Below are 20,264 nucleotides of genomic sequence, written 5' to 3' on the forward strand. Positions count from 1 at the left end.
AAAATATCTGGGAGTATACCTGCCAAGAAAAACCCATGAATTACATGAATTAATTATGAAACACAAATTCAAATAAAGTCAGTTTTAAATAACAACTGAAGAAATATTAATTATTCTTGTAAGTGAAAAGCCAGTATTAAAAAAAAAACAAAAATTCCAACTAAATTAATATACTTATTCAACGTCATCCCAATTAAATTACCAAAATATTATTTTATTGAGCCAGGAAAAAGTAATAAAATTCATTTTGCAGAACAAAAAGTCATTAATTTCAAAGGAATTAATGAAAAATGTTAAGGAAGGAGATTTAGCATTGTCATATTTTCATAATTATCCAAAGTATATAGTACTGGCTAAGAAATAGAAAAGTGGATCAGTGGAACAGAATAGACATACAATACACAATAGTAAATTCCTATAGTAACCTTTTGTTTCATAAATGTAAAGATTTAAACTTTGGGGATGATAATAGAATAAATAATAAATAAAACAATAAATAAATGGAAAATAATAAATAAAATAAAATAAAACAAAATTTAGTAAAAATTGTTGGGAAAACTGGAAAGCATTCTGGAAGTAATTGGGTATAGACAAACATCTTACATCATTTACCAAGACATAGTCAAAATAGATACATGACCCATATACAAAGGGAGATATCATAAGAAAATTAGAAGCACATGGAACACATTGCCTTTCTGACTTATGTATAGAATAATTTATGAATAAACAAGCAATAGAGAACAGTGTGAGATGTAAAATGGGTAATTTTGATTACCATAAATTAAAACTTTTTTGTGCAAATGAAGGAAAGTAGAAAATTGGGGGGGGCATTTTATTGGCTGTTTCTCAGTTAAAGATTTCATATCTCAAATATATATGGAATGTTGTGAAATTTACAAGAATGTTAGTTGTTCCCCAATTGATAAATGGTCAGAAGATATGAACAAGCCATTTTTAATGAATAAACCATATATATAATATATATACATAATATATACATAAGAAAAATGCTCTTAATCATAATTTATCAGAGAAATGCTAATTAAAACAACTTTGAGATATCATCTCACACTTAAAAGATTGGTTAAAATAATAGAAGAGGAAAATAACAAGTGTTGGAAGGGATGTGGAAAAGTTGGGTATTAATACATTGCTGGTGGAACTGTGAACTGATCCAACCATTTGGGAGAGCAATCTGTAATTATGCCCAAAGAGTTAAAAAAAAATCAATACCACCAAGTTCTCCCACTGCATCCGGGGCCATTTCCAGTCATTCTAACATAAATCTTGCCACTGGATACAGATGGCTCCAGAGGAGAGAGTGAGATTGATGACTTTGCACAGCCCTGCCTCACTTAAATCTAATTCACTGTAGGTCATGACATCACGCCAATGTCATGGTCTTCTTTGAGAATGAAGGACAAACAAAAATAACACTATTAGATATGTTTCTCCAAATGATCATGAAAAAGGGGGGGGGGGAGACTTATGTTCCAAAATATTTATAACAGCTCTTTTTATGCTGGCAAAAAAATGGAAATTGAAGAGATGTCCATCAATTGAAGAATGGCTAAACACATGTGGTATATGATTGTGATGGAATACATGATGATGAACTGATTGATTTTAGAAAAACATGGAAAGACTTGCATGAAATAATGAAGAGTGAAATTAACAGAACCAAAAGAATGTTGTATATGGCAACAGCAATATTGCATGATGAATAACCATGAATGATGAAGTTATTCAGAATATTATAAATTCAAATCAACTACAAAGGACCTATAAAAGAAAATGCTATTGACCTCCTGAGAAAGAACTAATAAATAGAAGCATTCATAGCATGGTTATATGTAAATGTATATGTACATGTACATGTATGTGTATATGTATGTATGTGCATATACACGTGTGTGGAATGATTGCCTTCTCTACTGAGGGGTGGGAAGGGAGGGAGGAACAAAGTTTAGAACTTAAAATGTTAAAAAATTAATTTAATTTAATTTAACGTGAAACAATAAATAGGTCCCTCCCCCCTCCCTTTTTTTATTGCTTTAGGATACAGATCTAGTAGTGGTCTTACTGGATCAAAGTGTTTGCACAGTTTTATAGCCCTTTGGGCTCCCTTCCAACATTTATCATTTTCCTTCTCTGTCTATAAGCAATCCTATAGGTGTGAGGTAGTATCTTAGATTTGTTTTAATTTTTATTTCTCTAATCAGTAGTGATTTAGAGTATTTTTATATGATTATTGATAGCTTTGATTTCTCCCTTTGTAAACTGCTTGTTTATATGCTTTGACCATTTATCTATTGCAAAATGACTTGTATCCTTATAAATTTGACTCATTTGCTTTCCTTCTAATCTTCCTTGTTTTTGCTTGTGTATAAACCTTTTAATTTTATATAACCAAAATTATCCATTTTATATTATGTAATGCTCTCTATCTCATTTGGTCCTAAATTCTTTCCTTATCCATAGATCTAACAGGGACATAATTCCATGCTCCCCCCCCCCCGCCTAATTTACTTATGGTATTGCAGTTTATGTCTAAATCATGCCCCTAATTTGATCATATCTTGTTATGTGGTATGAGATATTAATTTATACCTAGTTTCTCCCAAATTGCTTTATGGTTTTCCCATAAGTTTTTGTCAAAAAGATCTTGTCTTGGGGCGGCTAGATGGTGCAGTGGATAAAGCACGGGCCCTAGATTCAGGAGTACCTGAGTTCAAATCCAGCCTCAGACACTTGACACTAGCTGTGTGACCCTGGGCAAGTCACTTAACCCCCATTGCCCCACAAAAAAAAAAAAGATCTTGTCTTTGGGTTTCACAAACATTAAATTACTATAATCATTTGCTACCACATATTGTGTGGCTGATATATTCTACTGTTCCACCGCTCTGTTTCTTAGCCAGATAATTTTGATGATGACTTGTAATACAATTTGAGATCTTGGTACAGCTAGGCCACCTCCCTTTTACATTTAAAAAAACTTAATTACCTTGACATTCTTGACCTTCCATTCTTCCAGATAAATTTGGTCTTTGTTTTCTAGCTTTATCGGTATGGCACTGAATAAGTAAATTAATTTAGGTATAATTGTCATTTTTATTATATTGTCTCGGCTTACTCATAAGCAAAAAATACTTTTTCAACTGTTTAAATTTAATTTTATTTATGTGAAAAGTGTTTTGTTACTGTGTTTACATAATTCCTGATAGACTCCCAAGGATTTTATATTATCTGCTGTTATTTTAAATGGAATCTCTCTTTCTATCTCTTGTTGGTGGACTTTTTGGCAAAATGTAGAAATAGTGATGATTTATGTGGGTTTATTCTATATCCTGAAACTTTGCTGAAATTGTCAATTATTTCAACTAATTGTTTTTAGTTTATTTTTCTAGGATTTTCTAAGTATACCATCCTATTATCTGCAAAGAGTGAGTGTTTCCTCATTGCCTATTCTAATTCCTTCCATTTCTTTTTCTTCTCTTATTGCCATAGCTAGGATTTCTATTATGGTTCCATATGATTTCTTTTCTTTTCTTTTTCTTTTTCTTTTTTTGGTGAGGGGGGGGTGAGGCAATTGGGGTTAAACGACTTTCCCAGGGTCACACAGCTAGTAAGTATTAAGTGTCAGAGGTCAGATTTGAACTCAGGTCCTCCTGACTCCAGGGCCAGTGGTCTATCTACTGTGCCACCTAGCTGCCCCCACATATCTAAAGAATTTTATATATATATATATATATATATATATATATATATATATATATATATATACACACATACATACACACACACATATATATATGTATGTATATATATAAATATATAATATATATTATATATAAAGAATTATATTCATCAGTGTATTTTTTACCTTTCTTTATATATATATATTATATATAAAGAATTATATTCATCAGTGTGTTTTTTTACCTTTTCAATCATTTAGCCAATTTTGTTTTATAAGGACATATTTTCTTCAGTATTTTTTTGTTTGTTTTTTGCAGGGCAGTGAGGGTTAAGTGACTTGCCCAGGGACACACAGCTAGTAAGTGTCAAGTGTCTGAGGTCAGATTTGAACTCAGGTCCTCCTGAATCCAGCTGTCCCTTCAGTATTTTTTGTTATTAATTCTCTTTTGATTTTTTTTTTTGGCTTTGCTCTCATCTCTTTCTCCAATTTTTTTCCTTTAATGCTTTTATATGACATTTTAAATCATTTTTTCTTCTTTTTAGCAATGTCTTTCTTTAGCTCTTCTAGGAATTCTTTTGACTTGTATCCAATCTGCATTTTTCTTTGAAAATTTGCTTATAGATCTTTTCAAGTCATTGTCTTCCTTTGAGTTTGGTTCTTAAGATTCTCTGTCAGTAGAGTTATTGTTGTTGTTATTTTAATTGTCAGATTCTTTAATTTTTCTAACCTATTTCTTGACTTTGGACTTTACATGAGAGTTAAGCAATACTTAAATGTGGGCAAAGTATCACTATCTCAAACTTCAGGCTTTTTTGCCATGCTGCTTTCTTAGCACATTATGGAGGCCTATAAGTTTTCTTTGCTTCCTAGGTGTTGTGATCTGGGAAGAGGTATAGTATTGTATAGTCCTTTACCGTGCTCTCTCACAACCATAACTCTTCTCTTCCCTCTAACTTCAACCCATATCCAGGTAGAATCTGCATGCATTCCTCTACCCTCTGGAACCAAGAACTGGAAAATGTGTACTGGAGTTGCCTAATGATATCAAGTGTTATACCGAGTGCTAGCAAAAGTATCTTCTGTAATAACTTTCTGAACAGGCATTCATTCCTCTTATTATCTGAGGGTAGTCAGTGTTCCTGCTATAGCTGCTGTGGCTGCTGGCATTGTCACACCCTTCTGTGACCACACATTGTGGTCACTCCTGCACTTTCAGTCAGCCCCCAACCCATTGCCACAACCTCTCTTTTCGTGCGCCTAAATAAGTGGTACTGGTCTAGAAAATGTCTCACCCAATCTTTTGTTGGTTATGCCATTCTATAATGCATTTTAATACATTGTGTTAAGGTTTTTAGAGGGGGATTTTGGGAGAGATGGATGAGAATGATCCCTTTATTCCACCATCTTGGAAGCTATGAACTATCAGTGATATCAATTATGACAAGAAAGTTCTCCATGAATAGTATCTCCAATTTAATATATTCAATGAGTTAACCTCTGAATATACATTGTTTTTTGTTTTGTTTTTTTGTTTGTTTTTTTTTTTTGGTGGGGCAATTGGGGTTAAGTGACTTGCCCAGGGTCACACAGCTAGTAAGTGTTAAGTGTCTGAGGCCGGATTTGAACTCAGGTCTTCCTGAATCCAGGGCCGGTGCTCTATCCACTGCGCCACCTAGCTGCCCCTGAATATACATTGAATATACATTGCTCAGGATTAAATTCTGAAGCATACAAACTATTGTTGGTAATCATAGAACAGCTTTCATCTCAGGCAATGCAATTATCCTACTTATTGAAGATGTTTGTATGTTTTATATACAATATTCATTTCTTATGTGATGTTTCTTTAACAGAGATGGAAATTTCTCATGTGTAAATACTTAGAATATGAAATCAAAATCTGCAGTGCTGTTGATCTCTCCACAAGATAACTGAAAAAAAAAAAGTCGGCTTTGTTATGCAAACCAGAACTGGTTTTATACTCTCTGTAAAATTTTGTGGGAAAACACATTAGTTCATGGTTATAAAAGATAGCAGCTTTTTAGTATTACTGTTTTGTTTTGATCTCTCAGTTCAGATTGTGTCATCAAACTTTAAAATAGCTTTTTGAAATGTCAGTCTATGTCCATCTCATTTTCAAAATTGTTTTAAGGAACTGAAATGACTTTTACTACCTATTTCATTATACAATAGCTTTTCCACATACAAGAGCATGACTTCAGGTTTTTCAGTTTTTCTCTCTTTAAATTTAAGTAACCCCTCAATTCCTACTTCACTGATGAAATTATTTTTTTATGATTTCCCCATACAGATCATACATTGCTATTTAACTTAGAACTACTGTTATCATTGACCAAAAAAAAAAGTAACATAGAAATCACCTAAAACTGTCAAATTATTTTCCTAATTTCATTTTGATATACTACTATTACTTAATTAAAATATTATCATCAAGGGGTAGCTAGGTGGTGAAATGGATAAAGCACCAGCCCTAGAATCAGGAAGACCTGAGTTCCAGTAGGGCCTCAGACACTTGACACTTACTAACTGTGTGACCCTGGGCAAGTCACTTAACCCTCATTGCCCCCCTCCAAAAAAAAAAATTATCATCAGGCCATTTCACGAACACCTGTGGTTTACCAGCTTTAGTGGACAGGAAGATTTGTAACAAACCATTTCTACTTGAACATACTGATTGTCTAGGCCACTGACTTATTGAGTGACTTGTATATAGTTAGTCATTGTAAAAATATATGTCAGATGTGAAATGAACTCATGTATGTCTGACTCCAAGATTGGTCTTCAATCCACACTTCCTTTCATTTTTGTTATCCAGATATATAATTTCATTGGTGTAGAAAAGAACTTCTTGTCCTCTCTTTAATCTTTTACACTGTAGATCACACACTTCTTGATACTCTCTTCTCTCAAGATACTTATAACTATGCTCTCTCCTAGCTCTCCTCCATTATTTCTAACTGTTCTTTCTTAGCCTCCTTTGTTTAATCTTCATTCAAGTCATATTTCCTAACTATAGGTATCCTCCAAGTCTCTATCCTGTACCCTTTTCTCTCCTCTCTATATACTCTTTTAATTAGTAATCTCATCAGTTTCCATGCATTCAATTACCATTTCTTTGTAGATGATTCACAGATCTATTTTTCCAGGTCCAAACTCTCGGCTGACCTCCAGTTTCAAATATCCAACTACATGTTGGACAGGTTGTACTGGATGTCTTCTTTTGACACCTTAGACTCAACATGTCCAAAACGGAACTTATGGGGGCCAGAGTCAAGATGGTGGAGTGAATGGTAGCATTTTTGACTTAGCTTTTCCATAACAACCTAGAAAGCATACCAGATCAAATTCTGATAAGGAAATCCACGAAAAAGTCACAGTGAGTTATTTTTATACAGCCCAGGTCAGCTTAGGAAAATAGAAAGAGAGGTCTTCATATACTAGGGCAGGGACTGACCAGGAGTGATAGTAGCAGCAACATGGCAGCAGCATCAACAGGATCAGGAAAGAACATTCCCATTCCCAGGGAGTTTTATAAGGGACACTAGGGCAGGAAATAGCTGGACAGAAAGACTTCTTGGGGTCCCCTGTACTATCTATCACAGGGATCAGAACAGCTTTGTTGTCTATCAGGTAGTCCCAGGTCACAATTCCAGAGCAGAAAGGAATGATCATGAGGGACTAGGTGCTTTATTGATTTAAGAAGCAAGGAACTCTTCCAAAAACTTAGAATCTAGAGTAAAAATAAGTGGTTGGAGCATAAACTATCATGTTTCACCCAAAGTAAGTAAGATAGGGTTGGCAGTCATGGTGTTAGACAGTTATTATTGTGTCTAATATTCTCTTGGTTCTTGTCACTTCACTTTGCATGAGTTCATATCAGTCTTCCTGGGGTTTTTTTCTGAAACTATTCCCCTAATCATTTATCTTAGCACAACAGTACTCCATCACAATTATATACAACAACTTCTTCAGTCATTCCTCAATGGATAAGCATCCCCTCAATTTCCAATTCTTTGCCACCACAAAAAAAAAAATCTTTTCTCCAAAAAGATCTACATAAAATAAATAATTTTGTACATATGGATGCATTTTCTTTTTATTTGATCTCTTTGAGAGTACTGCTAGAATTGGGAGGGTGTTTCTGGGTCAAACAATATGCATAGTTTTATAAACTTTTGGGCATAGTTCCAAATTATTCTCAGAATTCTCAGAACTCCACCAACAATGAATGTTTGTGCATGACTTCAAGTATTTATCAGTTGCCTCTTCCATCATGTGACTCAATCTCATATGGTAAATCAGAGTTGTTTTAATTTGCATTTCTCAATAGTGATTTTGAACGTTTTTTCATAACTATTGTTAGATTGACTTCTGACCTTTGACCATTTATCAATTAAGGAAAGTCTCTTATTTTTACAAATCTGGCTCAGTTCTCTGTAGATCTCTGAAATGAGGCCTTTATCAGAGAAACTTGATGTAATTTTTTTCTGTTTCCAGGCTTTCCTTCTAATTCTGGCTGCATAGGTTTTGTTTGTGCAAATCCTTTTTAATTTCATGTAATCAATAATATACATTTTACATCCCCGTTTTTCTAACTTTTCTTCAGTCATAAATTTCTCTATTGATAAACATAGATATGAGAAGTTATTTTTTCATGCTCCTCTAATTTGCTTTTGATATTATCCTTTCAGTTTAAGTTACGCACTAAATTTGATTTTATTTTGGTATTTAGTGTGGGATTTTGGTCTATACCAAGTTTCTCCCAAAGTGCTTTACAGTTTTTTCAGCAACTTTTGTCAAATAGCGAGTTCTTTTTGCCCCAAAAGCTTAGATTATTTGGTTTCTCAAACACTAGATTACTATGATTATTTACTACTGCATATTTTATATCTAATCTATTGTACTGATTCATTACTCTTTCTTAGCCAGTAGAAAATTGTTTTGATAATGACAACTTTGTAATATAGTTTGAAATCTGGTAATGCTGGGCTACCTTTCTTCCTATTATTTTTCATTGATTCCATTGATAGTTTTTACCTTTTGTTTTTCCAGATGAATTTTTCTACTTTTTTTTAAATCTATAAAATATTTTAGTAGTTTGTGTGAACAATATTATCAGTGCTGGAAAAAATCTGAACCAAACCCAACCTTTGAATTGAGGAACCAATGAAGGTTTATTAAGTTCACCAGCAAGGGAAATCCATCTTCATGGGTGGAAACTCCCTGAAGGAATGAAACAACAAAACAAATATATGTTTCAATTTAGGCATGAGATAAATTGGGTAAGGGGTGCCGCCTCAGGATTGTATAAGGCATGTTGCTGGCAGCTTATAGTTTAGGAAAAAGGGATGTGGTATCCCTTGACTGGACAGAGCCTATTGGTGGGCTAGTAACAGGAAGGTTAGCTATCTCTTGTAACCACACCCAAACTGATAGGACTGTCCTCAATGTTTCAGCAGTAAAGAAGGTCACAGACAGGGATAGGGGCTGCAGTACAAAGTCAGCGGCAAGATAGGGGAACTACAGGCAAAAATTAAGTTGCTTCACTTTTCTCTTCTCCCACTTTTAATTTGTATGGTACTGATTAAGTATATTAGTTTAGGTAGAATTGTCATTTTTATTTGGCTAGTTTGGCCTACTCATAAGCAATTAATATTTCTCCAATGGTTTAGATTTGTCTTTATTTGTGTGAAAAGTGTTTTATAATTGTGTTCATATAGGCCCTGGGTTTGTCTTGGCAGGTATACTCACTCACAAGTATTTTATATTGTCTCTAGTTAATTTTAATTTTTATTTTTTGCAGGGCAATGAGGATTAAGTGACTTACCCAGGGTCAACCAGCTAGTAAGTGTCAAGTGTCTGAGGCCAGATTTGAATTCAGGTCCTCATGAATCCAGTGCCACTGTGCCACTTAGCTACCCCTCTAGTTATTTTCAATGGAATTTTTATCTCTTCCTAATGAGTTGTTGTTGTGGTTGTGGTTCTCTAAAATATAATTTGGTTCTACTCACTTCATTTTGCATCAGTTAAAAGAAGTCTTCCTGGGTTTTTTTTCTGATATCATCCCCTTCTTTATTTCTTATAGCAAAATAATGTTTCAGTAAAATCATATATCATAACTTATTTAGCTATTTCCCAATCAATGGGTATCCTTCAGTTTTCAATTATTTGCTACCACAAAAATTGCTCTAAATATTTTTGTAGATTTGGAATTCTATTTCCATTTCCTTTGATCTCTTTGGGGTATAGACCTCACAGCAGTATTATGGGGCCAAAAAGTAAGCACAGTTTAAGTCTTTTGAGCATAGTTTCAAATTGCTCCAAAATGGTTCATTCACAACTCCACCAATATCACATTAAAGTACTTGTTTTCCCATATCTTCTCTAGCACTTCTCATTTTCCTATTCTACCATCTTTGCCAATCTGATCGGTGTGAAGTAGTACTTCTAGGCTGTTTTAATTTGCATTTCTCTAATTATTAGTGATTTAGAGTGTTTTTCATATGCCTTTTGATAGTTTTGATTTCTTCCTTGGAAAACCACACTGAAGATCATATTATTTGATTATAAATTGGGGAATGGATCTTATTCTTATAAATTTGACTCAGTTCCATGTATAAAATATAGATACAAAATGAGACCTTTATCAGAGAAACATGTGGCAAAGATTTTCCCTAGTTTTCTACTTTTCATTTTAGCTGCACAGGTATTATTTGTACAAATCTTTTAAATTTTATTTAATTTTATCTCCTATTAACCTATATCTCTCTACTTTGATCATGAATTCTTCCCCCATCCATAGATCTGACAGGTATTTTTTTCTATGTTGTCAGAGAAATATGTCAGTCATAGATTTATTTAATTTACATAAAATATTCATCAGTGGCATCACTCAGAATATATGAACTCTAGCCAAATATACATACATATATATGTATATAAATTCCCATTTAGCTTCAACATATATATATATATGTATATATATATATATTTGTATAGAGTTCATATATTCTGAGTGATGCCACTGATGAATATTTTATATAAACATATTTTAAGTAGAAATTATATATTTATATAAGTATGTTATATAATTATATAATATATATATATGTATAGTTGGCTAGGGTTCTGAAGGGGAGTGCTCCTATGTATGAGATATTGGCTAAAGAGCAAAATGGATGTGCCAAAAAAGCAACAGTACAATTTATAAAGTGCAATTCATCAATTCAGTGATCATTGAACAAGCTACCAGAAAGCACTTAAACATTTCTACTGCTTTTATTGATTAACTCAAAACCTTTGACTCCATTTAATAGTAATGGCTTAATCATGAACTATATATATATATATATATATGTACATATATATATTTATATTTATATATATACACACACACATACATGCATACATAAAATAGATCCAAGAATAATTAGTACACTAGAATATTTGATGATTACATGGAAAAGTTTTATTTAAAATGTCACTAGAAAAAATGTTTAGGACAATTGCTATAAAGGATAGTAACTTTCTTCAAGACATGTTACATGTTACATGGTTCTTCCTACTACTAAAACAATTATAACTTCTGAACAGAATTGACTCAGAAAAAGACGCTCCTCACAATGGTCACCTCGTCATTGCCATAAAATTGCCATAAAATTATTTTACTACACTGAAAAGTTCATATAACAATCTATTGGAATTTATAAATATTTCAGGTAGTAGTGTGGTAATATGATGTTATCCTGTCGAGCAAGGCAATCAGTCACTCTTAATAGCCCCAATTCCCCACACAAACTTCTTTCTGTGAGCTACTCTGCTCAGCCCCAGCCAGTCCTCTTCTCTGGCAGGGATTTTCCTTTCTTAAAGAAAACTAGGAAAAATATGTAGAAGCTCTGTCTCAGAATTATCCTAGCTACTCCCAGAACCCCTGTCCCAATCCCAAATTGCTGATTCAATTGCCTGAAGTAATACTGAGATAAGTATTCTTACTTTGCCCATGGAAGTTATAAAAATGGTTTATTAACAATTTTATTTTATTTTTTTTTTTAGTGAGGTAATCGGGGTTAAGTGACTTGCCCAGGGTCACAGAGCTAGTAAGTGTTAAGTGTCTGAGGCTGTATTTGAACTCAGGTACTCCTGAATCCAGGGCGGGTGCTCCATCCACTGCGCCACCTAGCTGCCCCTAACAATTTTATTAATTAATGAAATACCCTTGTTTTTTTAGGTCTGAGCCCCTAGATAGCAGATATTTAACAAAAATACCTCACTTTCAAAATCTCTCTGTCTTTCTATTTCTGTCTCCATCTCTCTCTCTCCCTCAGTATCTCCTCCCAAAGTCATTCAGATTACCAACAAATGTTTAAGATGTTATCACAATTGCTGTCTTGTTATGAAATTAACATATAAATAAAAAAGATAACCACATCTCAAAGAAACAGACTCTTCCTCTGCCCAGGGAAAGGGTGTCAGTTCAAGACCTCTTGGAAAAGAAGTGTAAGAAAGTTAAATGGAGAAAAGAGAAATCATCCTTTGGCTTCTACACTCCGAAAAGATTTCAACAAAACAGTCCCAGACCAGTCCAGTGATGATATTTCTTGGTGCTGCCTCTCCCCACAGTTTCTATCTCTTTTCCTCTCCTATCTTTCACTCCCATGGTTTTTCTACTTCTCCTTCAACTCCATGATGTCTCATGGATCTTCCTCTCACAGTCCCTTAGGGTGGAAGGTAGTTTTTCAAAGTCAGGCTGGCCGCTCTCAGGGTGAAGACAAAATTCCCAAGAGGTTGAGAAGGGGTATTCTGGTGTCTAAGGGAGTGAGGAAAATGATCCACTTAGCCAGTGAGTATTCATATACAGATTACCGATCTAACTAAATGGATTCCTGAAGTTGAAGCTAAATGGGAAGAACATATTTTAAATAATTATATCCTTAGAAATACCATTTTTAATATATATTTTTTTTCACCATGGTGTCAAAATGTTCCTTCACACACACACACACACACACACACACACACACACACACTCACACACACACACAGAGCAGCTAAAGACTTCTTATCTAGAAGGTAACCAAATAGAAACCCAAACAGTGATAATGAAACTCATAACTCCAAAGTAACTGTAGCTTATGCCATTAGATTTCCCAGGTATAACTATTTTTCCCCCTCTGAACAAGAACCTATGAAATACCTAAGATACATAGGTGGAGTCAAAGGTACTCCATGGGCAACAGCCAAATGAAGTCAACCAATAAAGTATTATAAGGAAGAGTTAAACAAATAGCTAGGTAATACAATTTTTTAACAGAAATTAAGTTTATTATGCCAATTCAGGATTATGTAATTGCCACCAGATATAACAGAAAAATTTCCTTGAAGAACCCATAGTCTATGATTGATATAAATTATGCCATGAAATGGTAGAAACTCTGCAACATAGGTTACCAAAAAGTTACTATCTAGTAGATACCTATAAACATAGAAGGTCAATTTCATGAACTAGCAGGTGATAAATCCCCATACTACAAATGGACGTATAAAAATACAGAGAGGGACCCACTCAAGGCTAAAAGATGCTTAATAGAATGGGACTTCTGGAAACAAAGAGAGCTGATTATGGACTCAAAAAGTAATGTTCTAGGGGGCAGCTAGATGGGGGATTCAGGAGGACCTGAGTTCAAATCTGGCCTTAGACACTTGACACTAGCTGTGTGACCCTGGGCAAGTCACTTAACCCTCATTGCCCCACAAAAACAAACAAACAAACAAAAAATGCTCTAGCAATTGAGAGGTTATAGAGAGAAATGAATTCTGAAAGTCCAGCTGAGCTACATCTCCCCTGCCCCCAAAAGAAATGCTATACCCAAAGATAGGGCTTTTTTTTTTTTTTGCGGGGCAATGAGGGTTAAGTGACTTGCCCAGGGTCACACAGCTGGTAAGTGTCAAGTGTCTGAGGCTGGCTTTGAACTTGGGTCCTCCTGAATCCAGGGCCAGTGCTTTAGCCACTGTGCCACCGAGGTGCCCCAGATAGGGCTTTCTTAAGAATCCACAGGAGAGAAATAAATTTTAGTATTTAAACAGTGAGTAGTCTTGTCCACATATGTGCTTCAATACTGTTTGTACTTTAAGTTTGTGCTCACTCTTCAAATGAATCCTTTGTGAATTTATGTGAGACTGTACTGAAAGTTTAAGCTTATAAGCTACAGTAGCAAACCTGACCATAGAGTCTTTAGAACACTGGAGTTAACAGTCACCCTCTGACATATAACTCACAAGGGCAAATGCAAGTTGGAGAAGTATGCTATAGGGGCTACTACATGTATAATAGAATATAGCAGAATAGTAAAATCTTGGAAAAGAAAAAAATTATAAGTAGTCATAAAGACACATGGTAGAAATAAATAGGCAGCACATTCAACAAAAGCTAATTTGAGTTTGAGGTGATGTAAAAAACATCAAGGAACTGAATGACTAGAAAAATAGTGAGACTTTAACAGGAATGAGAAAGCTAAATCTATATCATCTGTATTTATATCTATATCTAAATCTATCTACACATACATATAAATTGTTTTTCTTAAAAGCTTTATCTCCAAATATAGAAATAAAATAGGAGACAACAAGAGTTTTCAAGCCATCAAAATAAGGGATGTTCAGTTAGGAAAAGGCAGTTACAGCAGAAAAAAAATTAGAAATATTAAGATAAACCAATTTTAGGCCACACCTAGGTTTTAAAGTCACTTTGGTGAGCATTTATTTCGTACCTACTAAATGCCAGGAATTATCTTAATGGGGACACAAAGAAAGACCAAATACAATCCCTGCCCTCAAGGAATTCAAAATCTAAATGAAAAATTTGGGGATGGGGAGAGCAGAATAAGATGACCTACAGTCAAATCACTACTATTTGTATCTGAGCTTCTGAGTACTGAGAGAGGAGAAGACAATGGGGGTTAGGTTAAATGGTGGAGACAGCCCAACTTTCTGTGTGTGAAGAAAAAAAATTGGGATAAAAAGAGTGAATACTGGCAGAACTGTAGCAGGGAAGGTTGCATTATAGGTTCTAGAGTCAATCAAATAATCAACAAGCATTTCTTAAATATCTACTATGTGGAAGGCATTATACTAGAAGCTGGGGGTAGGGGGAAGGAATATAATAGTGAGCCAGTTTCTACCTTCAAGAAATTTAGCTAAAAAGGAGCATAAGTGGTTTTGTACCCAGAAGTTACACTGCCAATTTATCTTTATGAGGGAAGTAGGGGAATGTGGAAGATGTAGAGGTAAGATAGCATAATTTATGTTTTCTCACTTGTTTGCTTATATTTGAAAATGCTTTAACCATGTAGAAAACCAAAAAAAAATAGATTTCACAATATATAAAAAACAAACTTCAAAAGCTGAAGACAGGTTCTATTTTTGTTTGAAGGAGAATGAATTTGAATCCATTAATCAACAAAGTACAAGATCCTTACCATTTTTGTTTTTGTTTTTCAGGTGAAGTACACACATGAAGAGAGAATAAGGATCAGAAAAATGAGGTTAAATACAAAAGAGAAACTGAGGATTTCGTTTTGTCTTTGGTGGTTCCTTTCAACTGGTATAGTGGAACAGAAGCCAGGTAACATAAGAGCCAACAAAGCTGCAGGTAAAGCTTACAGTGACTGATAAAATATCAGAAAACAGTGTGATATGGTGGATAGAATATTAGACATAGAACCAAGAAGACCTGGGTTTGAATATTGCCTATTCACTAGCTATGTGACCTCCATGAGTTCACAACCTGTCAGAGCTACAGTTTCCTCATTCAAATAATCAATGAACTCTAAGGTCCCTTCTTTTAAGCTAATGATCAACTGTATTTATTCATTCATTCATTTACATATATGTATTTACATATATTTACGTGTGTGTGTGTGTGTGTGTGTGTGTGTATTTAAACCCCCTTTGTGATGGGAGTGGCATGAAGGAGATCTGGACCTGTAATTTTTTTTTTTTTTGGCAAGGCAATGAGGGTTAAGTGACTTGCTCAGAGTACTTTGTCTGAGGCCAGATTTGAATTCAGATACTCCTGAATCCAGGGCTGGTGCTTTATCCACTGTGCCACCTAGCTACCCCTGAATTTTATCAGTGAAGGAAATTCCTGGTGTGGAGATTCCCAAAGCAGTGCTGATCAACACAGTATCCCATCTTCAGTTTAAGAGTCTTAGAGACTAGCTTGTATAAACAAACATTGAGAACTATCTTTACATATAATGGGGAAAAAAATAAAATACTTTATTAATTTAAAAAAAAGAGACTTCCCATGGAACACTGAGCTGTTAACTTCTCCATGCTCACACAACTAGTATAATTCAGAGGCAAGCTGTAAATCCACATCTCTCAATCTGCTATCTCAAATTGCCTTTCCACTTCAACATGATGTTTAGTTGTCACTGTACTCTGCTTAAACATTGTATTTCTACACAGAGTTTGTATCAATTAATGGAATCAGAAATTAAATCATTTGCTTCTAAAATTCCAATGCAGAAATAGTAAGAAGAAGCTTTCTTAGCTCTTTACTTACAGTACACATCCACTCTAATTGACTTTATCGCTGGGGATCCCAGGCCATTTTCTGCTTTACAGTAGTATCGGCCTCCTTGGTGTCTCTGAATATTTGTAATCCTCAAAGTCTCATTGAAGACACTTGAGTCTTGAAATCTGTCAGAGGCACTTCCTGCTGTTTTGGTCCATCTGATCTGAGCAAGTATCCAAAAAAAGAAAAAAAAAAAGATTGTTACTTTAGGTTAGCTGTGTGCTCACAGAACAAATTAATATGTAATGACATATCTGAACAATATAATTTTTTTACACTTTTTTTCTTTGCAGGGCAATAAGGATTAAGTGACTTGTCCCAGGGTCACACAGCTAGTGTCAAGTGTTTGAGACTGGATTTGAACTCAGGTCCTCCTGAACCCAGGGCCGGTGCTTGATCCACTGCACCACCTAGCTGCCCCAACAATGCACTTTCTAAGATGATAATGCATCTCATTACTCTAAAGGATTGTTTAAAAACTTTGTTACATTTATTTTAATGTTAAAAAAAGATTATGATATCAGGAACATTTTACAACTATGACTAGATAGATGCTTCTTAAACAAACAAGAAATTTAGTAGATTGTAAGAGACAAAATAGAATGCTTTGACTATGTAAAGCTAAGAAGTTTTGTGCATAGCCTTTGATCCAAAGAGATTAAAAAAAAAAAAAGTTGAGGGGAAGGACTTATTTGTAAAGAGATATTTTATAGCAGCTCTTTTTGTGGTGGTTAAGAATTGGAAATTGAGGCAATGCCCATCAATTGAGGAAAAGCTGAAAAAAGTTGTAGTATATGATTGTAATGGAATATTATTATGCTAAAAAAAATGACAAGCAGGATGATTTCAGAAAATCTTGGAAGGACTTACATGAACTAATACAAAGTGAAGTGAGCAGAACCAGGAAAACATTGTACACAGTAAATGAAATACTGTAAGATGAACAACTGTGAATGACTTAGCTATAATTAGCAATATAACGATTCCAAATCCCAAAGAACTCTGATGAAAAATGCTATCTGCCTCCAGAGGAAAAAAAATGATGTTATCTGAATACATAATAAAACATGTTATTTTTCACTTTTATTTTTGTTTGTTTTCTTGTACAAAATTACTAATATGGAAATGTTTTACATGATTTCACATGTATAACATATAAGATGGCTTACTGTCTTAAGGAACGAGAAGGAGAAAGGAGGAAGGATAGAATTTGGAACTCAAAGCTAAAAAAATGAAAGTTAAAAAATTTTACATGTAATTTCAGAAAATAAAATATTATTTTAAAACACTAAGGCACTATTTCCTTTTATAAAATTAGTGATAATGGAATAGAAAAAGGGAAAAATAGTTTAACAAATATTTGGATTAAGGATCACTGCTAAAAGTATGATATCCCAGTTATATAGAAAATAACACAAATAAATAATAACAAAAGCTATTCCCTGATAAGTGGCCAAAGATAAGAATTGTTTTTAAAATAAAATCTACCTATAAGTGATGATATGGAAACATGCCTCAAATTATGATTAAAAGAAAAGTCAATTATAATAACTCTGAAGTTTCAACTCTCACCTTTCAAAATGTCAAAGAGAAGAAAAATAGACAAGTTTGAAGGTAAAGCAAACAGATGGCAGAGATATGAATATTTTGGATATCAATTTAAATTATGTAAGAAGCCATAATACCCACAGCTAAGTTTATGCCTCAAGGAAGTTTAAGACAGAAACATAAGTACTTTATATACCAATATATCCATAGTAGTGCTCTTAGTGGTGTTGGAGAACTGGGAATAAAGTCATTCAAACATCTGAGGAATAGCTGAGGAAAAACTGAGGCAAGTGAATATGAGTTTTATAGGGAATGAAAACTATAAGAAATCCAGAAAATGTGCAAAATTTTAAATGAAAAGATGAAGAGAAAAATAAGCCAAATGAAAAGAAGAGCATCTATCAATTTTTTTTTTGGTGAAAATAGTCATTGCCACACACACACACACACACACACACACACACCTCCCCACACCAGGTGCTTTCTTTTTTAAAAAAATTTACTTAGTATTTTATGTTTTCCCAATTATATGCAAAAACAATTTTTACACTCATTTTAAAAACTTTGAGTTCTAAACTCTATCTCTTCCTCCCTCCCCCACTGCACTCATTGAGAAGGCAAGCAATTAAATATAGATTGGCTGGATAAAATCACTGATAAATTCAGCAAGAGTTTAGACTTTTAAAGATTTATTAAAAATAGCATTTAAACCAGAAGCTGCAAAGGCTTATTAGCATTATGGTCACAGTAATACGGGTGCCCAGTCTTCAACTTTAATTTCTTACCCATTTATCAGATAAAAAGGAACTCCTTTCTTAAATAGCTTCTTTCCTCCACCCTCACTTTTTCACCGTATATCTTCCAACCATCCATACCCCTAACTGTACAAGTGATCTTCTTAACTCAGAAGACAAATCTCCCATGGCTAGGGCTGCAATCACCTGAATTCAATTGTTTCAACCATCCCCAATTGAAATACATTTTCCCTAGAAACATTGTTATAAATTGTGGTTAGATTCTATACTACTTTTGGTACAATGTATATTTAGGCTATATTATAAATTGGCTAATCTTAGCTCTTGACTTGTTCATTTCACTTATGCAATTTTCCTTGGATTTATCCACTCCTTTCTGTCTTTATCACCTACCTGAGCAGCATCTTCCTAACTGGTCTCGCTGTCAGGTTTTCTCCCCTCTCCAATTCATCCTTCACCCTGATTCCCAACCCTGACTCATTGAAAGACATCTGGTGTCTATTGAAAGAGTTCTTTAAGGTCCATCTCTAATATTTGCCTCCATAAAGTCTACTCTGATTCTTCTCAACAGTCAGAATTTCCTTAATTCTCTAGGCATCCCATATCACTTAGTATTTTTCTGTCACAGTTGAGATACGGATGCCATCTCCCTCCACTTTTCCTCCATATCCACAAGTTGTGAGCTTCATAAGAACAAGACTATGTTTTAATTTTCTTTGTTTGCATCAGTTGAAACTCCTATTGTGTTTTATAACATTGACACATTCTTCTTGTAATCCTTGTCATGGTTCCTAAGCTTTTTAGACATTTAAAAAAAATTTTTGTAAAGCAACACTAAAGAATTTAATTTCAGTTACTTTTAAAATCTTGTAGCTTTGAAATAAACACCTAATTTAATTTTATTATGGAGTTAAAATACCATGCTTTGTATTTAGTAAAACATTAATAAATTAAATGGATTAAAATATGAAAATATATATATGAAAATATAATATATATATATAAGTTAGTGAAGAGAGAGAGAGATTGAGAACAGATTCCTTATAGCTTGGAAATCCTAGCTCAGATCTAATTTGGTATAGCCAGAGAGAAAGAAAGCCATTTTCTTTCCTAGCAGCCCACGAGAAATATCTCACCACCAAGCCAGTGTCTGAATGACTAAGAGGGCCCCTCCCACCCCACCCCCTTCTCCATCTGCTGCCATGCACATTTCCTGGATGAAAAGAGGCTGATCCTCAACAGGTTCTCCCAGAAGCCATCTGTGAAACAGGAAGCAGGGCTGTCCACACACACAGCTCCAAGCTAATCAGCTGGTAACTCTGATGGACAAGTCCCACAGGTGGTTCTATAGATGTAACTTCTGGATGCTAAAGTCACATGGTCTCTAAATCACATGCTTTCTCCTCATGGCAGAGATTCCCTACAGTATCTCTCCAGCCGGGGTGTCATTCCAATTCTCACAGTAAATTAGAAAATTTTTTTCATATTGCTAAAGACAGTTTGATTACTTCATCTGAAAACTGAAAATTACATCATTGAAAACTTTATCCTTCCAACTGCCCTAATAATGAGAAAGTTCTTATGAGTTAAAAGCATAATTTTCCCATGTATGAATGTAAACAGTTTAACCTTATTAAATTAATTATTAGTTCCTTTT

At 34.1% G+C, this 20,264-nt stretch overlaps 1 protein-coding gene across 1 annotated transcript in view; it reads right to left on the reverse strand.

Annotated features, from left to right (window-relative positions):
- Nucleotides 1–20,264, reverse strand: part of MDGA2 (MAM domain containing glycosylphosphatidylinositol anchor 2) — a 707,950-nt gene that overhangs the window by 524,597 nt on the left and 163,089 nt on the right. Inside the window, exon 3 of the mRNA XM_043986356.1 lies at nt 16,293–16,467. Coding sequence (XP_043842291.1) covers nt 16,293–16,467 — 175 coding nt within the window. The remainder of the gene's footprint in view (nt 1–16,292; nt 16,468–20,264) is intronic.

This window comes from Dromiciops gliroides, chromosome 2 (assembly GCF_019393635.1).
Source record: "Dromiciops gliroides isolate mDroGli1 chromosome 2, mDroGli1.pri, whole genome shotgun sequence".
NCBI classification, from domain to species: domain Eukaryota; kingdom Metazoa; phylum Chordata; class Mammalia; order Microbiotheria; family Microbiotheriidae; genus Dromiciops; species Dromiciops gliroides.